This window comes from Melanerpes formicivorus, unplaced genomic scaffold, assembly GCF_026170545.1.
Source record: "Melanerpes formicivorus ecotype bairdi unplaced genomic scaffold, bMelFor1.0.p_v2 SCAF_10, whole genome shotgun sequence".
Classification (NCBI taxonomy): Eukaryota; Metazoa; Chordata; class Aves; order Piciformes; family Picidae; genus Melanerpes; species Melanerpes formicivorus.
In genome coordinates, this window is record NW_027142362.1 from 9,330,824 (window position 1) to 9,341,982 (window position 11,159).

Consider the following 11,159-nt stretch of genomic DNA (forward strand, 5'->3'; position numbering starts at 1 on the left):
CCTCCCAGGAAGCCTGCAGCCTCGGTGAGTGAGGAAAAGGAGGGAGAAGGCAGGTCAGGGGTGTAGGAGCCGAGACACCCCAAGTTGAGACTCTCCCCAGCTCAGAGAGAAGCCATCAGTGACTTTTCCATGCCCTTGGTTTCTTTGTGCAGGGAATGGGAGCAGCAAATTCTTCACTTTCACAGGCATTTAGAATCATTGTGGTTGGAAAAGATCTTTAAGATCATCAGGTCCAACCGTTTGAAGCAGGAGGCCACTTCACTGCTCCCTGTGAAGGACTGCAAGGCTGATGGGGACAAAGCATCTTTGTGCAGAGGCTCTTCTTCCTGTTCCCGTTAAGATGCTCAACTAGAAGAGATAAACACCTAAGAGAGCCTTGGGGGATAAAATGCCCCCTAAGGAAACCTGTCTTTGCTCAGCTGCCAGGTGTCAGCCCATGCAGACCTGGGCTGAGTTAACACATCACAGCTTCACAACTGACCCCAGTGCTTGGAAAGCTGCAGAAGAAGCAGTTCTGGCCCTTCAGCTTCTCCAGAACATGCTCAGGAGACTCTCTTCAGCCATGTGAGGTTATTTGTGGGTGGCTCCTGTCCCACACATCCCAGTCTCTGCCCCAGTGATGTCACAGGGCTGGCCCCTGTCCTGCAGGGAACTAAGCAGGAAACAACCTGGGCATGGTGTCCCTGTGGTGGGAGCTCCTGGGGGAGCAGAGGACCTCTCTGATGTGATGGAAGAGACACAGCCCATTCCATCATGGTGAGATCTGGAGCTCCAGCAGTTATTTTAGAGTAAGCCATCTTCAGCTTTCCTTTGGGGATCCCTCAGGATGGAGGGAGGTGGGGGCCTGGGAAGGGGCACACAGTCACTGTGGGGTAGAAACCCAGAGAGATGGAGGGGTCCATCCCCGGAATTTGCTGACCTCATCTGGCTCCTCTAGCTCTCCAGACATGCCCAGCCTGGTCTGGGAAAGCCTAAAAGGGGGGGGGGGGAGGGGGGGTGGTGTTTAAAAAACCTGTAACTATTGAAGTATTTTGGTCACGTTGAATAAATGGAAGGCTGTGCTTGAAGAAAAGCCAAGCTGAGATGTCTGTGCCTTGGAAGCTGCAGCAGTGAGGCTGCTGAGGAGCTGGGCTGACCCAGGGCTGCTTTACCTTCACAAAAGGGTCTGGCCATAAACTACAAGTGTGCACTAAGGAGAGGATTTATAGATTGAGCCTTACCAGCTCCTGGAGCAGCTCCTGCTCCACCAGTTCCCCGCTGTGGCTGCTCTCGCCGCCGAGCCCTGCTGTGAAAGTTCAAGGTTTATATGGAGCTGGGCAGCCTGCAAGATGTTTAATGGCAAATGGATGTCTGGGGCTTTGCAGGCATGAGGAGAAAAACTCGGCAGCCACAAGCTCCACCATCCTGGAGGGCTGAAGCGCCCAGCTGTCCCCAGCACAGCCTGGCAGGAATTGCTGCCCCCAGCTCATCCTACTCCATCGCCATGAAGATGCTGGTTGAACTTAATCAATAAAGTCATGTGGACACTGTGGTACTCCATGGCTGCTCTGAGAGATCGGGCAGATTTAGAGTGGGCAGGGAGGGCATGGGGAGGGCTTGGGTGGAAAGGGGGGCAGGGAGGCAGCACTTCTGTGGGAGGTAAAGGGGACAGGGGACAAGGTGGCAGCAAGAGGTGGATTGGGTAGTGGGGAACATGAGGTATATTGAGGGGTGCAGGTGGGGGAGGGCCAAGATGTGTGTTGTGGGGACAGATGGTGCATGGCAGGACCTGGTGAAAGAGCCAGGGTACATAGACATAGGGTGTGGGAGGGCACAGTGGGAGAGCTGGGGTGCATAAGCTGGGGGGAGACTAGGGGGAGAATTGGGGTGTATAGATGGGGGATTGCACAGTGGGGAAGTGGAGTGCATAGATGGATGGGGTGCAGGATGGGAGAGCTGGGGTTCACAGAGGCAGGTGTATTGCAGTGAGGGGCAGGCATGCGCATGCACTTCGAGGGCACCCCAAGAGGACCTCAAGGGATCCCTGGGGGGGGTCTCAGGGCAGGAAATCCTTTCCCCCACCACCTCACCATGCCCCTGCCCACCCTCCATGGAAGCTGAGCAGGCTGGGTCAGGCAGAGTGTGCCCAGCCTGCAGAGAAGCCACCACCCCACTCCCTTTGTCAATGTCCAGTAATTAAAATGTCACCGTTTAATTTTCAGGCCTCTCGGAGCAATCTTTTCCTAATAAAGAGTCTAATCGAAACACTTCTTCCTCCCCCTACCCCTCCCTCTTCCTCCTCCTCCTCCTCCTCCTCCTCCTCCCCAGGAAGGGCTGCAGCAGAGGCAGTGCAGGCGCAGAGGATCGATAGAGAGAAGCCCGGATTGATCGGCCTCTAAAATTAAATTTATTGGGGTCATGGTTTTATATGGTGCTGATACAACTGTTAAATGGGGAACATTCATTTCCAATAGGAGCCGTTTATTAAACTTCCACTGAATTAGACCAACGTGATTTATGTGGCAATCTCAGCACAGCCCTCCAGGAGAGAGGGGCCCTTTTGCTGCGCCCCCCACCCCCCTCCCCCCAAGCCTGATTATTTATTTATACACCCGTGACACGGCTTCTTAAGTTTTAACCTAAATTATCTGCCGGCCTTGTTTCCAGCGGCACCGGCCTGGGGTGCAGGGGCTTGGGATGGGTAGGCAGTGGTGGGTCCCCTTGGGATGGGTAGGCGGTGGTGACTGGGTAGGGGCGGGGAGTGTCCCATCGGGGCGAACAGCTCTGCCCGACAACTGCAGGTCCTCCGGGATGATGCTCCGGGATGCTCCGAGATGCTCTTGGCTCCTCTGCACCCTTCCGGAATGCTCTGAGATGATTGGGGATGCTCTAGGCTCCCACCGCATCCCTTCGCGCTTCTCCGCACCCCTCCAGGCTCCTTCGCGATCCTCTGGGTTCCTTCTCACCCCTCCGCGTTGCTCCAGGCTCCTCCACACCCCTCCGCGATCTTCCCGTCCCCTCCGTGTCCCTTCCGCGGCCGCGCAGCCCCAGAATGGTTCATTCGGTAGCTCCCCCGCGGGGTAATGGGGGGGGTGGACTTGGGGGGAGAGGGGGGCGGCCGTGGATCCCGCAAATGTCCCGGCTCTCACATGCGGCGATCGTTGAGCGTTAATTAGAAATTCATTACAATTAAAAGCCGCGCGCACACGCCTTAATTACATCTGATTTTTTAATTCCGAATCCGTGTTTACACAGTAAGCGAGACGTACCTCCTGATTATCCCCAATACTCTTTATACTGTACTAATTATGTAAATTAAACCTAATTAACTGACAAAAACTGCAGTCAATTCAACTGTTAAAAGCTGAGAGGATGGGGGAAGAGAGGGCCGGTTCCCGGTGCAGTCGGTACTCGCCCCGGGGTTCCGCGGTACCACTCCCGCCGTCGGGGACAACCGGGCACACCGAGGGCACCGGCATAGCCCGGCCCGGCGAAGACCACGGTGGAGAGGATTGGGGTGAGGGTCTCGGTGCTGAGTTGCATCCTTAAAGTGCTTCCACACCACCACATTCCCGACGTGCCGGGAAAGGGAATTTTGGGGGTGGGGGGAGGCACACCGGTTCCCGGTGTTCGCATCCCGCCGGTTCCGCAGCCGCTGTGAGTATTTAACGGGTTGGTATCAGCCCATTAAATGCCGTTAAATGCTCCGAAAGGGGAAGTGGGGTTTTTGTGTGTCCCCACTCAGCCGCTACACCGGCTTTAGCACGGGAGGGGCAGATCAATAATTAAAAGGCGAGGGATAATTAGCGGTGATCATTACGTGAAGGCCTCGCCGCAAGGCTCGGCCGGTAGTACCCCGGTTCCCTGGTTCCCGTGTCCTATTTCCCCTCCCCAAGACTTCGATGGGACTGTCCTAGGGTAGGGGGAACTGAGGCCACTTTCCTGCGTGGGTCCGTGAACTGGTTAAACGGGGAAGCACGGAGACGATGGATGGTTCCGCACCTGCGTTTCTCTCCGCGCCCGTTCAGCCGCATCTTCCCGTGACGGGGAGAGGGGGGTGGGGGGATGGAGGAAAGGGGGGGATGGAGAAGGGGACTGGGGCGGGGGGGGGACACACAAAAGTCATAGCTGGGGGCGATCCGCGCCGTTATTAACTTCTGTTTGATCAGTGTAATTGCGCCGATCGCGGCCGGACGCGATGATTAATTACAGTTTAATTAATGTGGCCATGACGAAGGTTTCATGCGGGAACCCAACCAGGCCAGGGGACACGGTTATTGGGCCCCTACCACGGCGACAAAACCGGCGCACACTGGAGCGGAGGGAAGACACCCCCCCCCCCGGCTCCGGTGTCCGCCGGTCCTGTCGCCGTGGCGGGGTCCCCCGTGAGGAACGAAAACACACGGCTAACCCGCCCCCAACCCTTTCCTCCGGGCGATTTCGTTGCCATCCCTATGTATGTGCCCCCCGCCTCACCTCTATTGCTTCTCCCTTCCCGAGAACGCGCATCCCGGTGTGGCGAATAGTGCACGGTAACAACGCGCCCCCAATTTCGTTAAAACCTCTCAACCAACCGCCCTGGGGGCTCCCTTTTTCGTTACCTCCTTTTCCCACTTAAACTTTCCAACGAGCATCGTTCCCCAGCCCCCCCGGAAGAAAAAAAAAAGAACCTTAACGCCCCCTAATCTCTCCCCAGTGATTCCCACACCGCGATGGGGGGGGGAAGGGGAGGGATGCGGAGGGGTGCGGAGCCCCTCGCAAAGTGCAACCCGGGGTTGATTCTTGCTCTTACCTCGGGTGGGTCCCTGCTCGGTAACGGTACACCCCCTTCTCGCCCCCCCAGGCCAACCCCCCCTTTCTTTTTCCCAAACTCCCCTCCCTTTTCTTTCCCTCCCCGTTCTGCCGTTGCCTTAAAGCCGCGCCGTGATTGACTGGAGCGCGTCGGTGATTGACGGCGGCGGGGTCCCGGCGGCCGTTAATGTAAATATGCTGGTGCTAAGTGGGTGTGTCTTCCCGTTATTTTAGCTGTCACCGGATCAATGTGCAACGTCTCCCAAGTACGGATCCGGATCCTCCCTCGGTAACGCGCGGCTTGGTCATTCGCTCTTGTTGCATTTCAACCGGGAAGACGCGGCTGCCGTTACCGGGCGCTGGCAGCGAAGGCGTCGGGTGAAGGGTACGGACGCTGCCCACCTGCCTCTGAATCCCGGTGGGTTGCCCACGGGGAAAGGGGCTGGTGGGGACGAAGCAACCCCCACCCCCCATAACCCATCCCCGGAGCTGATGGCGGCCCCGGTACCGGGCTGCGGGCCCTAACCCCGAGGAAAGCCTGCACGTCCAGCCGGCCTCCTGGCGCGGTAAGTGGGAATGGGAGGAGGATGGAGGGGATGGGGATAGAGGGGAGAAGAAGATCGAGGCGCATTTTCGGGATAAGCTCCCCGTTATTTTGTGTAATTACCACGGAAGCGGCTTATCACCGGGAGCCCCCCCTCACCGCTAAGCCAATTTGCCCGGCTCTCTGCTGCCCTTCTGCTGCGGGTCCTGCCCGCCCCGGCCCCTCTAATCCGCCCGCTCCTAATCGCCTACCAGAGACACGACAAAAGGGCTCCCGGCCGACCGCGCCCGACAACGGGCACCGAACGGCAAGTTTCTCCTGGCCCGGCCCCAGGTTCGGTCCCCCCACCCCGGCCTCGCCGCTCCGGGACGCGCCGGTCGTATCCTCCGGTGCGTTTCGTTGGAGCCCGCCCGGGGCTCGTCGTAACCAGAGGTCCGGCACGGCTCGGCGAGCCGGCACAAAGGGAAAGGACGTGGCACCTCCCGGTGTCAGCCCCCCGCACCTTCCCGGGACGTCCTTGTCCCGAGGCCGCCCAGCTCCGGATCGGCCGATGCGGCGGGGCTCGGTACCGGCGGCCGCGGCGGGGAGGGATGCGCAACGGCTCCGGCAAATCTCTCCGGCCGGAGTGGTCCTGCGGCATCGCTGGGGGTTGAGGGGTGGGGGGTAATGGTTAGCTCCCGGCCGGGATTGGCAAGCGGAGACCAGCCGGGCCCCGGGAACGGCGGCGGCGGGGTTCCGGGAACGCTTCTAACCCGCTTCTTTCCCCGATTTTGTTTTTGCAGGGGCGTTTTGGGGGGGAATGGAGGCGATCGCCAGTCAGATGGGAAATGGGAGAGATGCAAGCTCCTCCCCAAATTCAAAGCAAGAGCTGCAGCCCTACCAGGGCTCCAATACCCTCAAGCCCAACCAAGTGGGTGAGACCTCTCTGTACGGCGTGCCCATCGTGTCCCTGGTCATCGACGGGCAGGAGCGGCTGTGCCTGGCGCAGATCTCCAACACACTGCTCAAGAACTACAGCTACAATGAGATCCACAACCGGCGGGTGGCCCTGGGCATCACCTGCGTGCAGTGCACCCCGGTGCAGCTGGAGATCCTCCGGCGGGCCGGGGCCATGCCCATATCCTCCCGCCGCTGCGGCATGATCACCAAACGGGAGGCGGAGCGGCTGTGCAAGTCCTTTCTGGGCGAGCACAAACCCCCAAAACTGCCCGAGAACTTCGCTTTCGACGTGGTGCACGAATGCGCTTGGGGCTCCCGCGGCAGCTTCATCCCGGCCCGGTACAACAGCTCCCGAGCCAAGTGCATCAAGTGCAGCTACTGCAGCATGTACTTCTCCCCCAACAAGTTCATCTTCCACTCCCACCGCACCCCGGACTCCAAATACACCCAACCTGACGCCGCCAACTTCAACTCCTGGCGCCGTCACCTCAAGCTCAGCGACAAAACAGCCACCGAGGAGCTGTCCCACGCCTGGGAGGATGTCAAGGCCATGTTCAACGGTGGCACCCGCAAGCGGACCTTCTCCCTGCAAGGGGCGGCCGCCGGCGGGCCCGGGGCCGGCTCTCCGGCCGCCAAAACCTCTCTGCACCCTCCTCCTCCCGCCGGGCCAGAGCTGGCCCCGGCTCACAAAAGCCTCCGTTGCAGCGGGCAGGAGCCGGCGGGCGAGCGGGGGGCCTTGGGGCTACCGGCGGCTCACGGCGGGGCGACGGGCGGGCACGGTGGGGCGGGCGCGGTGCGCAGTTACCCGGTGATTCCAGTGCCCAGCAAAGGCTTCGGGATGCTGCAGAAGCTGCCACCACCTCTTTTCCCTCATCCTTACGGTTTCCCCGCCGCCGCTTTCGGACTATGCCCCAAAAAGCAGGAGGACGCGCTGGGGGGTGCGGGAGGCGGTGAGGCGGGCAAGGGTGGTGCGTTACCGCCCGGCATGTTTTGGGGACCCCCCCCATCCACACCCGCATCAACCGACCCAACCTCCCCACCAGCCCGGAGCCACCAAGGACACAGGGGTCTACCCGTCCTTCCCCGTCTTCTGGCCGGCCGCCGGCAGCCTGCCCGTGCCGCCCTACCCGGCGCAGAGCCAGGCCAAGGCGGCGGCCACGGCCGTGGTGGTGGCGGCGGCGGCAGCTGCGGCAGCTGCGGCCGCGGAACCGCCCGGTTTGTCGGGCCGGCACGGAGAGCTGGAGGGCTCGGAGCCGTCGGGGAGCGGGAGGAGCAGCGCTACACCCCAGGAGGGAGCCGGGCCGGAGGGAGAGCGTTGTCCCAGCGCCTTATCCCGGGCGGCGGGTGAAGAGGAGCGCTCCGGGGATGAAGCGCTGCTCCCCCCGCTGCCCCTGCCCAGAAAGGGCAACTACCTCTCCGCTTTCCGTCCGGTGGTGAAGGACGCCGAGAGCATCGCCAAGCTCTATGGAACCCGGGAGGCGTACGGCGGCGGCGGCCCCCGCGGCCCCGGTTATCTCTCTCCGGACTTCCTCAGCGAGGGCAGCTCCAGCTACCGGTCGCTTTCACCCGGGGGGGACACGGCCGAAGAGCCCGAAGTGGATGTGGAGTCCAACCGCTTCCCGGAAGATGAAGAAGAGGATGCTGCCCCCGCCGCTGCCCCTGCCGAGGGACGGGAGCCGCCGCCGCCCCGGCTGCTGGACGGTACCGAGGAGCCCCCGCCGCCCTCCGCGTCCGATGGACCCGAGGAGAAGGGGGGAGAGCCAGCGGTGCAGGAGGGAGGGCAGAACCCCGACGGTAGCCCGGAGCGGAGCAGCAGCAGGGGAGCCTACGAGGTACCGGGGCGAGGGATAAGGGGGCTCTGCCCTCGGGGGGTAGGTCCACGGTGGGGGGGTTTATTAGATCGGCTTTTGTAGGTGTATGCGCCGGAGAGGGGGGAGCACCTGCAGCCATTGAAGACCACGGCCTCGCTGGGACCCCCGCTCCCGTTCCTGTGCACCCCTGAGGCGAAGGGTAAATGGGGCCGGGGGGAGTGGGAGGTCGGTGCACGGCCCTGAGCGCTGCGCCCCCCGCCTGCTCAGCACCGGTGGGGTTCCCGGGTCGCCGCTTTCGTTTGTGGCATTTGGGGAGAAAAACGAATGTTAACGGTTTCTTGATGGAGAAAGGGGACAGGGCCTCCGCCGGGCCCAGGGATGCCGCCGCGGGCCGGGGCCGGTGTGGCGGGGATGGGCTGGCAGGGCCACACACAAGCACCGTGGGGCAAAGCTCATGCCAGCAAGCTACTTTCCACCGGCAAAGCGATTAGGATGTCCGCTAAGAAGGTTTTAACGAGGGCTTTGTCCCTAATTATGTAATTAAGGATATATCAGGACCATACTTTCGTTGCTTATGGTTGAAAATCGGTTTATTAACTTTAAGAGCAAGATAAAGAAGACAATCACTCCGCGGCAGAGGATTTAGAGACCAGAAAATCCTATCAGGACCAAAGGAATGTCTCTCATCCCAGCCCTGTAAATACCGACAGAGGTAAGAGCCGATCCATGCTCTTCCGCGGAACTTCAGCGGGTTGATGCTCGATCCCTGCGCGGGATGGTGCTCGTTCCTTCCACGAAAGGATTCTTGATCCTTCTGTGGGATGATGCTTGGCCCTTCTATGAGATGATGCTTGGTCCCTCCACGGAAGGGTGCTCAGACCCTCCGTAGGAGGATGCTCGATCCTTGCATGAGGATCCTCAGTCCTTCCACGGGATGATGCGCGCCCCCGTTGCAGTCCCTGCTCCGGGCAAATGCGGGGTCCCTCCACGGGATGATGCGTGGCCCTTCCGCTCACCACGGAGCCTCCGCGGCCCGGCTGACAGCTCTGTCCTCCCCACCTCACCCCACAGCAGAAGACGGCCTCGGCATGGATGTCGCCGCGACGCAGTTGGTGGAAAAGGACATCGAAAATTTGGCTCGAGGTGAGGTTGGGGGGCTGCAGGGAGGGAAGGGAGGCTTTGCTGGCGGGCCACCCCCCCCTCCCACCGCCCCTCGGCCTCTCCCCGAGGCTGGAGGTATTTGTGTTGTGTGCAGGAGTGATTAACTCCTGTGATTAATGTAACGTAATGCGATTAGCGCCGCGCTCCAGATGGAAAAGTGCGGGCTCCCCCCAACCCCGCCGTGTATTTTTAAACAGACGAGTTACAAAAACTGGTCCTGGAGCAAATGGAGTTAAGGAAAAAGCTGGAGAGGGACTTCCAGAGCCTGAAAGGTAACGGACATCATCCCAGCCCCCGCCCCAACCGCCTTCCCCCGCCCTGCCCCACAGCGGGGAGCGGTGCTGACCCCCCCCCGCCCCTTCGCCCCCGCAGATAACTTCCAGGACCAGATGAAGCGGGAGCTGGCGTACCGGGAGGAGATGGTGCAGCAGCTGCAGATCGTCCGAGGTGAGGCGGCACCGGCCGGCCGAGACTCTGCGGCTGGGTTTTGTCTCCTTTAGATCTACCCTTGCTCATCCTCTCATCCTCCTTTTTTTCTCTTTTCCTTTTATTTTTCTGTATTTTTTTTTTTTTTTAAACTTAACCGCTCTTTCTTTTTTCCCCCTCACTCTCTTAAAAATTCTCTCTCTTATCTCTTTCTTCCCCCCTCGCCTTCCTTAACTTTTCTCTGTTTCTTGCTCTCATTTACTTTCTCGCTTTCTTTCTTTTTTCCTCTCCATTTTCTTCACTCCCCTTTTTTATCTCCTTTTTTTTTCCTGTACCCCTTTCCTTCTCTCTTTTTTTTCTCTCCCTCCCCCACCTTTTCCTTTTCTTCCTTCTTAATTCTTTCCTTCATTTCTTTCTCTTCTTCCATCCCATTTCTTTCTCTCCGACTCTCTCCATTCCTACCCTCCCCGCCGCTGCCTCTTTTGCGAAAGCAACTCCACCTTCCCTGCCTCTCGCATCATTTTCCATCGGGTCTAAATTAAAAACTGAGCCGTAAAATAACCCCGGCAAAGCCGTGACCCGCTTTACCCTCCCCGTGCCCATTGTCCCAGCGCATATCCTCCCCCAGCGGCACGATGTGATGCTCTCCCCCTATCCCAGACACGCTGTGCAACGAGCTGGACCAGGAGAGGAAAGCGCGCTACGCCATCCAGCAGAAATTGAAAGGTACCGGGGCAGGACGGGATGGGGGGAGGCACAGATGTTTAAGGGGTGCCTGACCCCACCTCCCTGCATGGGAGGGGTCCTGTGGAACCGGAGAGGGCGATAGTAGCTCCATCACTTTGCAGAAGCCCACGACGCGCTGCATCATTTCTCCTGCAAAATGCTGACCCCGCGGCACTGCACCGGGAACTGCTCCTTCAAGCCGCCGCTGCTGCCCCAGTGAGACCCTCCCTGGACCCGTCCTGGGACCCTTCCCTCTATCCTCCATCCCCCGAAGCCATGCGGGCAGAGCCCACATAAGCCATTTCCACGAGGAGACAACTTGTACATAGAAGATTCGGAGCCCGGTTTTCCTCGGACTGGCAATAGGGCGGGGAGGGGGAGCCGGGACCCCCCCAAACTGCTCCCTAAGCCCCCCACCCCGCTCCGCCTACCGTTCTCTTCACTCCCCCCGCCCCCCCAGTCCCTGTGTGTCCACTTCTTCATCCCTTGTCCAGACTGGAAACAAAAGTGGCTATGTGCAATGGATATAAATGTACTGTGATTCTCTTGGTACAGTATTTGTTGGATTTTTATTTATTTATGATGTATATTTATTCCCCCCTCCCCTCTCACCCCGGGCCCCCACCTCCCTCACCACCTTCCCCCCTCCCCCCCCTTGTACATTTCTGGATGTAACAGCACTTTAACGGGGCTTTATCGCGACTCTGGAGCCATCCCAACGCTCAGCCCGCTCCTGGGGAGAGACCCATGTACGGGATTTTGGTTCTTTAATAAAAACCGAC

General features: G+C 59.8%; 1 protein-coding gene across 1 annotated transcript; it reads left to right on the forward strand.

Moving 5' to 3' along the window:
* The first annotated feature begins 5,576 nt into the window (after nucleotides 1-5,576).
* On the forward strand, nucleotides 5,577-10,687 carry SKOR1 (SKI family transcriptional corepressor 1). Its single transcript, XM_068143549.1, is given in 10 exon segments — nucleotides 5,577-5,703; nucleotides 6,097-7,250; nucleotides 7,252-8,085; nucleotides 8,167-8,263; nucleotides 8,669-8,776; nucleotides 9,136-9,207; nucleotides 9,423-9,497; nucleotides 9,598-9,672; nucleotides 10,312-10,377; nucleotides 10,500-10,687. Coding segments are annotated over 9 exon segments (2,562 nt in total). The 5' UTR covers nucleotides 5,577-5,703; nucleotides 6,097-6,113; the 3' UTR covers nucleotides 10,598-10,687.
* The last annotated feature ends 472 nt before the right edge of the window (nucleotides 10,688-11,159 follow it).